This window comes from Sturnira hondurensis, unplaced genomic scaffold (assembly GCF_014824575.4).
Source record: "Sturnira hondurensis isolate 20B ecotype Veracruz unplaced genomic scaffold, ASM1482457v3 Scaffold0021354, whole genome shotgun sequence".
NCBI lineage: Eukaryota > Metazoa > Chordata > Mammalia > Chiroptera > Phyllostomidae > Sturnira > Sturnira hondurensis.
The window spans coordinates 7075087-7092080 of NW_028093985.1; the positions used below are offsets into that span (position 1 = coordinate 7075087).

General features: G+C 46.4%; 1 protein-coding gene across 1 annotated transcript in view; it reads left to right on the top strand.

The window, feature by feature from the left end:
- THBS4 (thrombospondin 4) overlaps nucleotides 1-5084 on the top strand; it is a 56765-nt gene extending 51681 nt beyond the window's left edge. The window contains exons 17-22 of the mRNA XM_037032296.1: nucleotides 184-362; nucleotides 936-984; nucleotides 1083-1279; nucleotides 1861-2033; nucleotides 4221-4360; nucleotides 4868-5084. Of these exons, the coding sequence (XP_036888191.1) occupies nucleotides 184-362; nucleotides 936-984; nucleotides 1083-1279; nucleotides 1861-2033; nucleotides 4221-4360; nucleotides 4868-4929 (800 nt within the window). The 3' untranslated portion in view covers nucleotides 4930-5084. The remainder of the gene's footprint in view (nucleotides 1-183; nucleotides 363-935; nucleotides 985-1082; nucleotides 1280-1860; nucleotides 2034-4220; nucleotides 4361-4867) is intronic.
- The last annotated feature ends 11910 nt before the right edge of the window (nucleotides 5085-16994 follow it).

Genomic DNA, 16994 nt, shown 5'->3' on the forward strand with positions numbered 1-16994 from the left:
CCACATACAATAGGGTTCACCAACCCATCATGAGGACTGCAGAGTGGGCCTGGGGCAGGCTCAGACTCCCCTCCCCACGTGGGATGAAAACTGTAGCCCTGAGATGGACCGTGGGCCCCCTTCCTCTTTAAGGAGTGTTGGTGGGTACAGCATTGTAAGCTCCTCTCCTTCCACTCCACTCAGGTGACGGTGTGGGAGACGCCTGTGAGACAGACTTTGACCAGGACAAGGTCATTGATCGGATCGATGTCTGCCCGGAGAATGCTGAGGTCACCCTAACCGACTTCAGGGCCTACCAGACCGTGGTCCTGGACCCCGAAGGGGATGCTCAGATTGATCCAAACTGGGTGGTCCTAAACCAGGTGTGGCTCGTGGTTGGTAACATCTCAGCTTTGCCTCAACACAGACCCTCTGAGCATAGTAGGCAACACAGGGGGTACTGAGTGCAAGGCAGGCACTTTGTCACAGTGGGGAATAAGTGTGGAGCCCCGCCACACTTACTCCGCACCACAGCCCTGTGACAAAGCACTCTCTCTAGCCCCAGTATACAGGTGATGAGGCCAAGTGTCTTGTACGACTTGAGTGATTGCTCACAGTAGCGCCGAAGTAAGTGGCTGAGATGCCTGGGAACGGGATGCAGGCAGTCTGGCGCTCCAGCCACGCCTGCTTTCTCCAGGACACTGCCTCCCAGGGGTCCTCGTTGTGTAACTGGGGGAGGCAGGCACAGAGAGGCTTAGATTTCCCAGCATCACCCAGCAAGACATTCATTAGAAGTATGTGGTCTCAATCAAGGCTTTACTGAGTCAGCCTAAGTGACAGTTTTAGCAAAATTATTTCTATTCAGCTTTGAGCACAGAACAATCTCTCCAGCAATACAGTCTTTACGTGGAAGTCAGATGTCACTGACCGCTTAACTCCTCCGACTCTCGCTGCAGGGCATGGAGATTGTGCAGACCATGAACAGCGACCCCGGTCTGGCAGTAGGTACGTCCAGGGCCTTCGTTACCACCATGTAGAACTCACTCTTTCCAGGTACTTGAGCAGCTTTGTCTGCTTTTCTAATTTTACTCTGATCTCTACAGGATACACCGCTTTCAATGGAGTTGACTTCGAGGGGACCTTCCACGTAAACACCCAGACAGATGATGACTATGCCGGCTTCATCTTTGGGTACCAAGACAGCTCCAGCTTCTACGTGGTCATGTGGAAGCAGACGGAGCAGACGTACTGGCAGGCCACCCCGTTCCGAGCTGTTGCGGAACCTGGCATTCAGCTGAAGGTGCGGCTGGTGTGAAGTCCCTCATCTCCCTGCCTTCTGCATTCTATACTCTCCCCCAGGGCACTGTTTTCATCTATGAAACAGCTACTTTCATGCCATCATTCAAGCCACTGTAGCCCACCCAGGGCCCTGCCTTCCCCCTCCCATGTACGAGCTCCCTTCTAACTTCTGGGTGGCCCTAGTGGTGAGACCCGCAGCCCAAGTAGGGCCCAAGAGGTGGAGAAGATCTGGGGGTACCTCTGAAGCACACTGTGTTGGAAACTGGCTCATCTCTGTCCTCAGTGGGGCAACTGTATGCAGGAGGGCTGAGAGGCGCCTCTGTCACTCCTGCAGGGGAAAGGCAGAGTTCAGAGCCCTCATCAGGCAAATGTGGGAAGCAGTGGATTTATAGCAGGAAAAATAGGGGTTAGTGGAATATTGGCCAGGGCTGAGATCACCTCAGCAGAAGTGGCATCTTAAATGTTTACGCTTTTGTGCAAATCCAGGGCGGCCATGAATCCGGCACCCCTTCACTACCCCACGGATGCGGAAGGGGCAGTCTGTGCATTCTGTTCTAAAACCGTGCTCGTGTCATTGTCCAGGCTGTCAAGTCTAAGACAGGTCCAGGAGAGCACCTCCGAAATTCCCTGTGGCACACGGGGGACACCAGTGACCAGGTCAGGCTGCTGTGGAAGGACTCCAGGAATGTGGGCTGGAAGGACAAGGTGTCCTACCGCTGGTTCCTGCAGCACAGGCCCCAGGTGGGCTACATCAGGTAGGCGGACGACTCCTCTCACCGTGCACTGGAAGCAGAGCACACCGTCACTGTGCACCTGGGAGCCTTGCTCCCCTGAGCAAACCTGACCTAGCATTGTCCGAAACGGTGTGCCAGGGCCCCGAGACCTTGGGCTATGGCATAGGGGACTAGTGCTCTTCTGCCGTGTCCTTCAGAGAAGTCTCGGAGTGGACACACTGACCTGTGTGAGGTGAGACGTGTGGCCGAGTCTGCAGCCACACCTTCCCGTGATCCCCCTGGGCCCTGTGTGATACTTACCCATGAGTACTTCACACTGCAGTGAGTCCCTCCGAGTCCGTCTTCCCTCCTGGACATAAACCCCACGAGGGCTGAGCCTGTGTCTTATTTGATCTCGGTCTCCCAGAGCCTGGCATGTACCACACACTGCATGAACTGATTGTCATGGAAGTCAATGTCATAGAAGTCATTGTAATCTGCTTCGTTTCCCTGTAGGACTATTTTTAAAAAAACAAAACTGTTCTCAGAAGCTAGGATGGCTTAGGACTGCATCTTAAGATGAACTTGAGCACTCACTGTCTCACTGTCTCACTGCTCCAGCAGGCAGACCAACAAGCCTGCCAGCGTGTGTTTTCGAGGGAGAGCTGACTGCAGTTTCCTGACCAGCACAGGACAGCAGCCTGGGGTGGGGGAGGGAAACTGTGAGGGCTAACTCACCTTTGTTCTTCTCTGAGACGTTACCGAGCATGCGCTGTCTCGGTCACATGATCTTGTTCTCAACTCTAAGCCCAGTGCCCCTTTTTCATAAACATTTAAGTGCCCCCTCTTCTGTTGCAAAATGAAATCACAGAAAATATAACCTACCTGCTCATATAGTTTTAGAAAAGGTTTGACCCCTAGCAATAGAGAAATAAGAACACTTTATATGAAAATGCTTGAACATAACCACACCAGAACGCAATGTGAAGCAGACACTTGCCTGCTCCCTGGAATGACCGGGAAGGTGACGTTCTAACAATGCGGCTGTTGTGTTGGTGGCTTTAAAATATTACAGTGGTGTTACCTGCAGTGATGTGAATTTCCAAAATGGTCAACAGCTTTGTTTTTTTTTCCAGTTGCAGTTGATATTAGTTTCGGGTGTACAGCATAGCAGTTAGACATAAAGTGATCTCCCCCATAAGCCTGCTGCCCACTGGACACCACACGTGGTTATTACGGTGTTACTGACTGTATTCCCTGTGCTGGTGCTGTCCTCCACTCCCCCGTGACACTCCTGTACTTCTCTGTCCCTTCTCCCCCAGGCTCTTTCCCATGTGGCACCCATCAGTTTATTTTCTGTATCTATGAGTTTGTTTTTGAACAGCTTTTCATTTTCAAACAGAACAAAGTACTAAACAGTTTCTCAGCTTATCCTGGAAAATTCAGTTTACACAAGGGTGGGCAAACGTAGGTTTACAGTTGTGAGTACACAAGAGTTTATTCTTGAGTTATTTATTTGTAATATACCTGTAAATGTACTCCTTCATTAAAACAATACAAAAAATACATGTTCAAGAGTAAAAGGGAGTTAGGTTCTAGGCTCGGGTATTGATTAAACAGGCTCCTCACCTACCCACGTGTCTGGAGTAAAGGACAAGTTTCGATTGTTCTCTCCAGGGCCTTGTAAACCATCCAGCATCCCTGGTGTCTGTCATCCTGCCACAGAGACAGAAATGACCCCACAAATTTTTAAAACCCCACTTTAGGGAGTGGTGTCTTTCCTGATGAAAATTATTGCTCTGAGCTTCCAGCAGATGAAATCAATCAGACCTAAGAACAAGCAGCGCTCATTAGGCGTGGTGTGTAGCCAAGGTAACTCACAAAGAAATGAAGTCATGAGGCTGCTTGGTCCTGGGTCATACATATTGTGATTTCTCTGTAACTGATGAGCAAGTACGTGCCCATCGGGCTTGACTCTGTGCCCAGTGTCTTGTTGGGCTCTGAGAGCGACAGAAGATGGGAGGGCGCCTGGTCCCTGACCTCGTGGAGCTTCCAGTCTCGTGGGGAAGAGGCAATAGCTAGAGCACGACCCAGGTCTGTGGGAAATGGAGGCATGTGCGTGATGAAGATGACATGCACGAGCAGTGGGGCCTGGCTCTCACCAAGGGCACTTCCCCCTCACCTCGGTATGAGTTACATGGATGCCCACTCCGGCTGTGTTGTCCGTAGGGTGCGATTTTATGAAGGCTCCGAGCTGGTGGCTGACTCTGGGGTCACCATAGACACCACCATGCGTGGGGGCCGGCTTGGCGTGTTCTGCTTCTCCCAAGAAAACATCATTTGGTCCAACCTCAAGTATCGCTGCAATGGTAACGTACATTCTTATTACTGCAATACTGTCACTAAAGTCAAATAAAGCCACCTTATTTGTATAGCACACCTTCCTCCCAGAAGCCCAGCGCTCATGCCACATTAAAGCCTGCTAGTCCCTGTGTAACTGAAGTAGAAGGTAGATCTCATTTTTTCCTGTTTGATAGATGAGGAAATTGAGGCCCATAGAATTTAACTTCTTGGCATATAGGCTTTGGAGTTCAGTGAGAAATTCAATCAGGTTTAATTTTCAGACAGCCTTTATTTGCATACAGCTCAAACATAATCACAGACTCAAAATGCCTCTCCCTGCTAATAATCTTCAGGCCTGGAAATGTGCACCCCCCGGGCTTTCCTGCTGCGCTGTGCAAAGCAGCCGGATGCAGAAGATGGCTGCTGGGCCCGCCGGGCAGACAGCGACCCCTACAGGCCGCCTGCGCTGGGTGCCGTGGCGCGGGATCCCGGTGTACCGGCCTTCCTAACCTCTGCGCCTTTCTTCTTCACAGATACCATCCCGGAGGATTTCCAAGAGTTCCAAACCCAGAACTTCGATCGCCTGGATAAATAAGCCCAAGAAGCGATTTGCAACTGCTTTTCAAATACTAAAGCCATATATTTTTTAAATTCCTACAACTTTATATACCCTCTGGCTTTCTTTTACTATCCCAAATATATCAAACTTTTTATGTGAATGTGGCAATAAAGAAGAGGTAATTTCTAAAAGCTGCGTCACTCAGACGTCACATACACACCATCAAAGCCTGGGACACGAGTGTGTTGCCTGAGGTGTCCACACTGACCTTGCAGGAGCACCTCTGTCCTCAGACCGGGCGGGTCGGTGAGACTGAGCACCTGCGAGAAGCAGAACACCCGGGCCAAAGCTGTGGTCACTGCGGGCAGCTTCACACAAAAACCTCAGGTCCCAGGCCCGTGTCAGCAGCCTCCTTATTCAGGGTAAGGCCCCTCACAAACGTGTGCTCAGAGCCCCCTTCCCGATGAAGATTCTTCCTTAGATGTATTTGCCTAATTCTACCCTCCTCCACACCACACACCTCTACTGACACTTAGATCCCAGCACCTCCAACAATTGCCACATGCTTATTGCTGCATTATTGCTTAGTGTGTATTTGGCTCCCCCTAGTGGAAAGTAAGTTTATTGAGCACAAAGGGCCCTGGTCTACAACCAGTATCCCCAAATGCCTGCCAGTACAGCCACCTTTTGGTTCTAGGGGATTCGTTCTAGGATCCCCTGCAGATACCAAAACTAGTAGATGCTCAAGTACCTTATATAAAATTGCAAAGTATTTTCATAATATAAGTCATCTCTAGATTACTTATAATACCTAAATTAATGAAGATAGTTGTTATTGTTTAGGGAATAATGAGAAAAAGGCCACATGTTTAGCCCAGGCCTAACTACATAGTACATGTCTGCAACAATGTACCTTTACCCTCCCCTCTTCAACCCCCGGGATATTTTCAGACTGCAGTTGGCCGAGTTCATGGATGCAGAACTTGGCAGTCCAGAGGGCCTGTACCTGGCATGTGGTTGATATCCAGCAAATGTTCGCTGGATGGATGCACAAATGGAAGGGTGAATGCCTCAGGTGACAAGGACAATGGTGAAGAGAGACCACATAAGCCCTCCTACCAGTTAAAAAGCTGCTCACGACATACGCGCCGACTATGGTGATGTCCATGGCATCGCTGTACGCACAGAGCAGAAACGTGCCCAATTTGTGCACTAGCCTTTCTTCCATTCTACTTGTCAGGCAAAGACCAGGCCAGTTTTTACACATTCCTAAGAAGGTTGTTTCAAAGATTACTGCTGGTTGGAAAGACACATATTCCTCTATTCCAGAATTCCTGAAAACATCTGAAATCATAAAGGGTAAACACAGCCCAGTTTTGTAATCTCAGGAGTCAGAAAATACAATGGCATGTGCATGGCCCACATGACAAGTGGAGGATTTCAGGGCCCCCCACACACACACACATACACACACACACACATAAGGCCTAAAAGTGCATGTTACCTCAATTCAGGACATTTGATTGCCAATACCATGGTGGTCTTCAGGGAGTGGACAGGCCTCGGGCCTGTCCAGTAACTGTCCCCTCCCTGTCACGATCTCCCCGGGGGTCCGGCTGCCAGAGTGCCTTCTATGGACTTCTGGGCCATGTTGCTATCATGGGTCGTATGCAACCTGTAATCCACATACAGCGAATCTCTCCCAATTCCCAAAAACCTGGGAAGGAAAAGTAAATTCGTTTGTGGAGGCCGCCATCTCTCCATCTTCTCCCTTGCCCTCACTGTTTGTATCTGACGGAAAGGTTATTTCCTGAGCCCTTTGGCCTCCAGGAGCTCTCTGGCCCGCTTGGTCCTCATCCACTCTATAATATAGCTAGGTTATAACTTTATAGATAACTATTTTAATGCCCTTTTTTATAAGTCCTTGGCATTTTACCAGGCAGTCTGTCAGGAAGGCCACAGATCCCCTGGATGAAGAATTTAACTCTCATCCCTGGAGAGCAGAGCAGATGCTGTGCAAAAAACACACTGATCTCTAACAGGAACGTGTGCTGGGTGGTCAGATCTGGATGGGAAGCTGAGCTGGAGTCTTACAGTTCCTTGAATGGACTTCCAGGGAGCCTGGTTTCCTTATCAAAACCATCCTGCGGCTCCTGTATTCTCGCCTACACTGCCTCCCTGAGTCTGATAGAAACAGGCAGCCTCCCACCTGCCAGTCTCCCTGCTGTTAGCTGTGCAGTTGCTCCAGGAAAGCAATCTCTTCACAGGAAACAGTTTCTTTCATTAATCCCCTTGTGATTATAACCATGGGAGTGTCATGGGCTCACAGGAGATCTAAAACAGCTGAGGAAGCTAATTACATTGTTGGGAGGACAAAGTTATTACACGCGATCAGGGAGCAAATAGAACAGGTAGATTCCGTGGTGTGGTACAGCCAGCGCACCCAGCTCGTGAGAACAAACCAGTAAGTTTTTAAGAATTTTGTGAGCCAGTGGTTAAAGTCGATAGTTTGAAATTGGCTTTGGTTGAATTAGCTACACCACAGAAACTGACAAACACTACAACTCAGGACTCCAGAGAGCTGGTGGTCAAACACTTACAACACACAGCTGGGTACACTATCTTGTCCTAATCCTAGTTGTCTGCCAATGTCTGGTAAGCTCATGTAGAAAGCTTGACACTACCAGAAAAATATTTGTTTAAGAAATGGAAAATCCTCTTAGAAGAAAACATAGGGAAGAAGCTCCTCAACATTGGTCTTGGCAATGACTTTAGACTCAATACCAAAGCCGCAAACAACAGAAGCAAAAATCAACCAATGAGACTACATCAAACTCAAAAGCTTCTGCACGCAAAAGAATCAACAAAATGAACAGCCAACCTACTGAATGGGAGAATATTTTTGTAAGGGGTTAATATGCAAAATACACAAAGAACTCATACTACACAATAACCAAAAAAACAAACAATTTAATTTAAAAATGGGCACAATAACTAAATAGATGTTTTTTCCTAAGAGAACATTAAAATGGCAAACAAGTACATGGAAAGATGTTCAAAAAAGGAAAAAGGATTCATGGACATGGAGAAGAGTGTGGTGATTCCTGGGGGGAGGGAGGTACAAGGGGACTGAATGGTAATGGAAAAAATACAATAAAGATTAAAATTTTTAGAAGATGATCAAGACCACTAGTCATCGGGGAAAGGCAAATCAAACCCCCAATGAGGTGTTGCTTCATACCTGTTAGAACGACTACCACCAAAAAGAGACAACAGGGGCTGATGGCGAGGGCGGGGTGAAAAGGGAACCCTCATGCACTGTTGATGGGAACATAAATTGGTCCAACCACTAGGGTTCCTGAAAAATAAAAGATAAAAAAAAAAAACGCCACAAGATCCACCGATTCCATTCTGGGCGTATAACCAAAGGAAATGAAAAGAGGATGTCAAAGAGACCTTTGCATTCCCGTGTTTACGGCCGCTTCATTCCCGACAGCAGAGACGTGGAAACAACCTAAATGTCCATCAGCAGATGAATGGACTTAAAAAATTGCTGTCTATGTAATGGCATGTTATTCAGCCATGAGAAACAAGGATACCCTGCCATTTGCAACAACATGGGTGGACCCCCCAGCACATTACCAGTGAGATGAGTCAGAGAAAGACAAATTTGTATGATATCACTTACATGTGGGATTTTAAAAAGTCAGACTCAAAAAAACGGGGTGTAAAATGGTGGCCACCAAGGGATGGAGAGTGGGGGGAGGCTGATGCCATTTAAGGGTGCAAACTATGGTGAGAACCGAGTAAGAGCGGCCTGCTGCACGGTGTGGGGATGCAGGCAAAATGCTGCCCTGCAATCGGCCAACTTGCTGGAAGACTAACCATTGTCCCCACCACTAAAAACAAAGGGTAACTAAGTAATGTGACAGAGGAGCTAAGTATAGACACAACAGCCATCATATTACAGTGTACAGGGCGGGGCAAAAGTAGGTTTACAGTCGTTTGTACGGAAAACAATACAGTAAGTCATAAACAATAATACAAGAAAAAATCATTTCTCATATTCACAACTGAAAACCTTCCTCTGTCCACCCTGTATAAAAGTATCAGATTAACACACTGTGCACTTTAGATGTACACAATGTTATATATCTAATATCTTCAATATTTTTAAGTGGGGAAGTAGCATAAATTGTGACATTGGGAAGCACCTGAGAGGGCCTGGCCTGACACACACCGTGGAGATGGACTGGCCGGTGCAGTGCCCTCTCTCTCAAGTCTCACCTGGGATTTTTGAATGTTTACCCTCAACTTTACCGCGGTGACTCAAGTCCTTACTAGGGGCCCATTCAGCTTAGCAAGGTCCTCATTCGAATCATGTGAACATCCCAGGAGTCCGAGCCGTCAATTGCTCACCACGTGGGATGCATTCCATTGCCTGTCCTCCTCCCGACTTCCGAGAGCTCGGGTCCTGAGGGGATGGCAGACGTGTCTGGGAAAGAGACGTGTGACTGTGGGGAAAGGCTGTCCTGGGTGGAGCCGCACAGGACATGGGAGCGATCTTGGGGCAGGCGGAGGGCACCGGGGCATCAGGAGAAGGCCCCAGGGCCCCGGAGCCTGTGCAGAGAGGGGATGGGGGCACATTTTGCGCCCACCCAAGAAAGAAAGGAAGCTCTTCCTTCTCCCTGCCCAGGGTGTGTTCCTCTACTTCAGAATTATTATACGTAATAAACCCTGGCTTAATGTTGGTGCTGGGCTATAGAGTCAAAGAGAATGAGAAACATACAGAATCCAGTCGCCTGGATTCTTATATTATTTAAATATCTATAAGCACTTTCTATGGCCCAGACCATGAAGATACCTCAGAATATACTCAAGCTACAAAAAAAGAATCTGATCTACAAGTGAGAAAACCTAAGAAGTAGGTCATTTATTTCACATGAATCTGGGGGAGTGAGACATGAGGTGCCCCTGCTTAGAGGGCATGCACTTGGGGCCCCTCATGACAGTGGGACCAGGAAAAAGGGCCCAATCTTTCCTTTGGTTTCCTGAGAAAAAATACTCTTCAGTGTCCATAGCTCCAAATCTCACACGCTTGCCCAAATCTCTGGTTAGTAAAGAACCACAGTCCGCTGAGAAGTTCTCCCTAAATTTCTTGAGGCAGTATAGTTTCCTTAGTGGACAAGGTCTTTTATTCCTGAGAAAATGTAGAATCCGTATGGAGATGCTGCATCCATCATCCTAATATTTGTGTGCTTTATGAGAATTATTTTTGAATACGTGGCATTTAAAATATTTAAAATACCACATATTCATGAATATTTGATTTTAGATTTGTTATTTTAAGTTAAAAACTATGGGGGAAATTGGTTGAACATATGAATAATTGTGAGGTGGTTGACATCTCCACAGTATTGCACGTTTGTTTTGCTTTTTTTTTTTAGATTTTATTTATTTATCTATAGAGGAGAAGGGAAGGGAAGGAGAGAAGGAGAGAAATATAAATGTATGGTTGCCTCTCGTGAGTCTCCTACTGGGAACTGGCCTGTAACCCAGGCATGTGCCCTGACTGGAAATTGAACCCCAATCGTGTGGTTCGCAGGCCCGTGCTCAATCCACTGAGCTACACCAGCCAGGGCCATTTGTTATTTTTATAAGACTCATTTGGGTACCTCAGTCGGTTTTCTCATACAAATGACGGGAAAACTTAATTTATAAATGAGGTTTAAACATTTGTAATGTATTACAAATTAACATAGTATTTTATTGTTATAGATTAATGTATTAGGTTTATAAATATAATTTTAAATGCTTAAGGAAAGTGAATTAACTAAGTTTGCAAATGCGACTAAACATTAATCAAAAGCTAAAAAGTGGTCATAAACTTTGTTATAAAGTAGCAAGTAAACTTGTACATTTATAGAGTATAGTAGACTAACAATATTTTAAATTTAACTTATAAACACCACGTTTTGCAATATGTATCTCTAATTAATCAAATACTAATTTTTAAAAAAGCAGTGTAGCCATAAATCATTTTCCGTATACCAAAGCTGCTAAGCACAAATCAAAGCCAACCAACAACAGCCCAGTGACCAGCAGGCGACGCCAGTAGGAGCCTGGGGAAACCCATCCTCAACTCCAGATCAGTGGCTGCCAGCTGTTGCAAAGCACAGCCCATTTTGACAACAGGGACTGTCACTGTACAGAGGGGGAAAGGACCTGGGGGCAGCTCTCCTCGCTGCAGGGGCATCACCGAGCTGGGGGCTGCAGCTGCAGCCTCAGCGGGGCGCTCCTGCCCTCAGACCACTCCTGGGAAGCCACGGGCCCCAGCATCGCACAGGCCCCAGTGGGGGCCCTGTGGGGGCCCGTGGCAAGGAGCACCTCCCCTCCCTCCCTGCCTTCTGTCAACCCTGGAAGGGTGCCTTGTTTTCTGGAGGGTTGAAGGTGGTGACTGAGGCCTGCAGAACAAAAACCACTCTTTTCTGGTGGACACCCGACTGAGGAGTAATTACAGCCATTCCTTAGCTTATCCTTAAAAAGAATGAAAAGAATTTTCCTCACGCAGCCCACCTCCTCAGCCATGTAATAGACATGAATCAGGCCTTAAACTCAGGTTTGCGAGAAAACAACTTCATTTCCCAAATTTCAACTTGTGTTCATTTTGAGAGCTCATTCTGCCAGACTCAAGAGAAACACGAGTCCAGTCTTCCTTGGGCTTTTCCTTCTTTTCCCAGGATCAAGACTCTGGGATGCCTTCTCAGTACAAAGTTGGGGGTGGGGGGCACATTTATCCACACAGATTCCGCTGGACATGACCACGGTCAGCACCCACCCCCATTCTCTGAGGCTGAAAGACCACAATTGCACCCCCAAATCTGTCTGCACTTGTGCAGCCATTTCTTCACTGGCCCCACCTGAGGGGCTGCCGGAAGCCCTCAGGGCTCCCCTCCCCTTTTCTCCATCTCCCCCTGGGTGTGGGAAAACCTTTCCCTGGTCTGAAGAGGGCAGCTGCCTCCTCCTCCTCCTCCTCCTGGCTTTTGGCCAAGAACTTATGTCTGCTTCCAGTCTTCCCTCACTCACGCCCCAAGCTCCACCAGTCCCCTAAGGCTGCTTTCTCGGGCATCTGCCACACCCCCTCTGAGGTAACAAGCTCAGAGCCCACCCCCAACCTGAATGGGAGGATTGGGAAAGGGACCAGGACAGGGAATGGGTGCCTCAAGGTCTACCCCACCACATTCTGAACAACCTCAAATGTTGGTGATCGAAGGTATCTGATCATGTGTGGGAGTGGGCAGGGGTTACCTGAAAAATTGGCCACAAGGGATACTGTGTGGGAAAGTCAGACTTAAGATGAAAACAGAGTTGCTCGAGAGACAGTGGAAGGAAGGAGAGAAGGATTCCCCAAGGCAAGTGGAGCAAGGGCAGAAGGGTCTGGTGTAGCCCCACAGGCTGTGAGAAAGTGGGCGGGGCCTCTAATGAGGCACCTATTGGCAACTGCAGACCGGACCCTGAGCCCATATCTGGGAGCAGAGGCCAGGCTCCCAGCAGCCACGTCTGCAATGGCAGGCAGGCCCATCATCCCTCCTGAAAAGGCCCCTCCCCTGTGCTCTGGGGGACTGGTCCCCACAGAGACATCCAGTAGCCGAAGAGCAAGGATAGAGGTGGTAACCGCCAAAGACAGGGCCCTATCTCATCTTCTGAAGCCATGTAAGCCCAGGGATTCTGAACAGGGGGAGAGGGTCAAAGAAGTTGCCCCAGTAAGGACTGACTTAGGAGGCTGGGGAGGGGAGAAGGCAGGAGGACAGAGTGACAGCAGAGGGGCGCAGGCGGAAGAAAAGTCAGGGAAGGGAGGACGTGAGAGCCAGGGCTAAAGGGGCCTGCACTCAGGGAAGGGAAGTGGGCCACAGCGGGGAGGGGACCAGCTCCAGGCCCTGCACCCCCAACTCCAGAAGGTGTTTCTGGTGACACCACTCATCCAACCACCAGCCCCCAGAGGTCGACGAAGTGGGCAGCCTCAGATCCACATGCAGAAATGGGGGGCGTAGAAAAGAGGGCAAAGAGACATAGACACTCGTGCTATTTCTGTAAGGAGGAATACAGCAGTCTCAAAGTTAAGAAAGTGACAAAGAAACCAATGAGCAGTTTAAATTGGTTCAGCAGAGTATTAGCTAAAAGAACTATGGGTGATTAAATGATGTAGGTGAGAAAAATTTAAATGGAAACAAAACAAGCAGGTTTGACTTTGTCTTCCAACTCACACCCCCGAGTCTGGGCCCTACCTCAGCTTCCTGGGCCACTACAAGTTGGACCCGGACTATTCAGCTCCTACCATTTGGATTGGCTCTTAAACGTAAAAGATGCCGTGTACTTTACTCTAGAAATTCATGAACAGCCCTGAATAGACAAAGAATTTTAGAAAGAACACAATAGGACATATCATGCTCCCAAATTTGAAACAGTATGGTGTTGACATAAAAACCCATATATAAATCAATGGAATCGAATAAAGAGCCTAGAAGTAAACCCTCACTTCTACAGTCGATGAGTCTATGACAAAGGATGCAAGTTTACGCAGTGGGGTAAAGACAGTCTCCTCAGTAAGTATTGGGAAAACTGGACAGATAGACACATAACAAATTGTAATTTGACCACTTTCTTACACCATACACAAAAATAAGCTCTAAATGGATTAAAGACTTAAAGGTAAGACCTGAAGCCATCATACTCCTAGAAGGAAACATAGGCAGTAAACGCTTTGACATCGGCCTTGGCAATATCTCCTTGGATATGTCTCCTCAGACAAGAGCAGCAAAATGAACAAATGGGACTACATCAAACTAAAAAGGTTTTTCACAGCACAGGAAACCATCAGAAAAATAAAAAGACAGCCTACTGAATAGAAGATATTTGCAAAGGATATATCCAATAAAACGTTAATATCCAAAATGTACAAGACATTCATACATCAAAAAAATCAATGGACAACCAGGACTGGCAAGGATATGGAGAAGGTTGAACACTCGTTCACTGTTGGTTGAACTGGAATTTGATGCAGCACAATGGAAAGCAGCAGAGATTCCTCAAAAAATGAAAAACAGAGCTACCAAATGATTTGGGTATTTACTCTCCTCCCACAAAAAAGACTAGTACAGAAAGGTATATGCACCCCTAGTTCACTCTACCATTATTCACAACAGCCAAGATGTGGGGGCAACCACAGGGTCCATCAACTGATGAATGGATAGAGAAGGCACGGCACATGCAGACAATGGAGTATTACTCAGCTGTGAAAAAGAACGAACTCTTTCCATCTGCAACAAAATGGAGGGACCTAGAGGGTACTATGCTAAGGGAAATAAGTAACAGAAAGACAAATATCATATTTCACTTATATGTGGAATTTTAAAATGAAAAAAAAAAAGAAACAGACCTATAGGCACAAAGAACAAGCTCACAGCTGTTGGGGGTGGAGGATGAGTAAAAAAGTTAGTTAAAAAATGATTTAAAAAGAAAACAAAAAAAGAAACTCCACCGCTGAGTGCTCCAGATGAGAGGCAGAGCCTGCGTCCCAACTCTGCCCTGAAAAGTCGCAGCTTCAGTTCAAGGGACCCCGAAAAAACAGTACTCTTTTATCCAGTCTGTGGTCCAGCACACAAGTCTCCCCTTCGCTGGGTTTAACTTGCTAAGTAATATCAAATGTATACATTATAAAGCACAATAGGGCCCTGACCAGGTAGCCCAGTTGGTTGCAGGCCATATGCCAAGGTTGCAGGTTTGATACCAGGTCAGGACACTCAAAAATGCAAAAAGCAATCAGTGAATGCATACATCAACAGAACAACCAATTGATGCTTCTTTCTCTTAATATCTCTCCCCCCTCTCTAAAATCAATTTAAAAAATTAAAAAGCACAACAGGAAATTACTGTCAGGAGCTTATGTGTCCAAAAAAAGAGTTGGCCAAGTGTGAACATCTCCTGCCACATTTGGGGCCTTTTCTAAATAGTCATTCATTAAATGCTTATTTTATAGCACCCACCAGAGTAAACAGTAGCAGATAGCTAATGTCTAAGAAAAATGTATGGGAAGAAAATTTTCATTGAAAACTTTCTCCATTAGTTTATTTATTTATTTGTTTATTAGAAGTCTTTTTAAAAATATATTTTAAATTGAATTATTCTTTTTTAAAAGATTTTATTTATTTATCTTTAGAGGGGAAGGGAAGAAGAGAAGGAGAGAAATATCAATGTATGGTTGCCTCTCATGCATCCCCCGCTGGGAACTGGCCTGCAACCCAGGCATGTGCCCTGACTGGAAATCGAAGTGCGACCGTGTGGTTCACAGGCCCGTGGTCAATCCACTGAGCTACAGCAGCCAGGGCTCCACTAGTTTATTTTTAATGAGTGATCCTCACACAAGTCCATCCTGCTCCCACCAGAATTCTGAGGGTCAGAATTCTGACCCTCAGAAGGGTTGAGAACTAATATCTCAAAAGTCTCTTTAGCTTTGTGGTTTCTATAAGATCCTAGGCGAGGGTGATGAGGGTGATGAGGGTGATGCAATATCCACCTTTGTACCCCACCTTCAATTAAATCAAGTAGTTGTTGAATTGGAAAAACCACTGCACAAGACCAATAGGCAGCCTCAAATTTTCCAAAGAATCCACTAGGGGGCAGAAATCTCTTAAAAATAGCCCTATTCTTAAAGTCACCAGGTCTACCCAGAAAGCTCTGAAGGTTAAATGAATGTCATTTCCAACACCTTCTGCCCCAGTCTTAATCAGTAATAGAAGAACAGTCTCAGAACTGTTCATCTCAATTGGCTGTTTAATAGCAAAATTCTAGTTAATGATTATGATGCATTGTAAAACCTTCAGAAGGAAAAGGAGAATGTTTTGTGGACCATTCGGGTCTTTTGTGTGTGTGTGGTAGTTTGTAAGTTATTAGTTATTTAAATCAATACCTTTTTTTACTTATTGATTTTAGAGACAGAGAAAGGGGACAGAGAAACACTGATTTGTCCCACTTGCGTATGCATTCACAGGTTGGTCCTTGTGTGTGCCCTGAACCCGCAAGTTTGGCGCATCGGGACAACACTGACCAACTGAGCTCCCCAGCCAGGGTGAAATCAGCACTTTTTAATGGAAACAACTTAACCAAAATCTGTCACAGAATTATAAAACCCTCCAAAACAGTTTAATGAGGAAAAAAACAACCCTATTCTGAACAAGCTGCTCTTTTCATAGCCGAGATCATTACTAAAGTTTATTAAAAGTAAAATAACAAGCAGAAGTTATTAAACACTTACTCTACTCCTAGCATTATGCTAACTGCTAATGGTTCAATGCTTAAGAACTCTTATTTACCAAAATGTGCAACTAAACAAAAAAATCACCACTATCCACAAAACAACCTAAATTTGAATTATTGTGAATTATTCTCTAAATGAACACTGAAACCTCACTTTCTTCGTTTTCTTTCAGAGAATGCCTAGAAAAGACTTTTTTCTCATCCTTCAACCTAAATTCACAAGATAGTTTTCTCTGTGAACCAAGCAAAGGGCTGTTCGTCCATCTGATCATCATTCACTCACTACTCACTCACTCATTCCTGAAACACCCACCGAGCAATCACTATGTGCCAGGCACTGCACCGGGCGCTGTGAGGGACACAGGGAGACACAGATCCGGTGGGCTTAGGCCAGCCTCCTGTGTGAGCGAACGCCATTTTCATTCTAACATTGGGGCATAATTGCAAAGGTTTCATTTATTTTAGAACTGGATCTCTAGACACCCTGTTCTCTGGCTCTATTCATAAAGCATTTGTCTGTTGGGAAGAACCCCCACTTACATAATCCCCAGGTGTCAGCTGGGTCAGAAGAGCCCATTCTAATGCCCCACCTGGAAGAACGATTTTCCGAGGAGCAGAGGACAGCACCTGGGGCCAGCCTGGTGCTGGACAAAAAACTGTTTGGCCTGCAGAGTGTTTTCATCGTTGTTTTGTTCTCATTGTTGTTTGTCTTGTGAACTTGAACAAACATTTAAAATCTGGTAAAGTTTGCATAAAAACCTGGATTTCCAGCTTCTCTTTAAAAATTC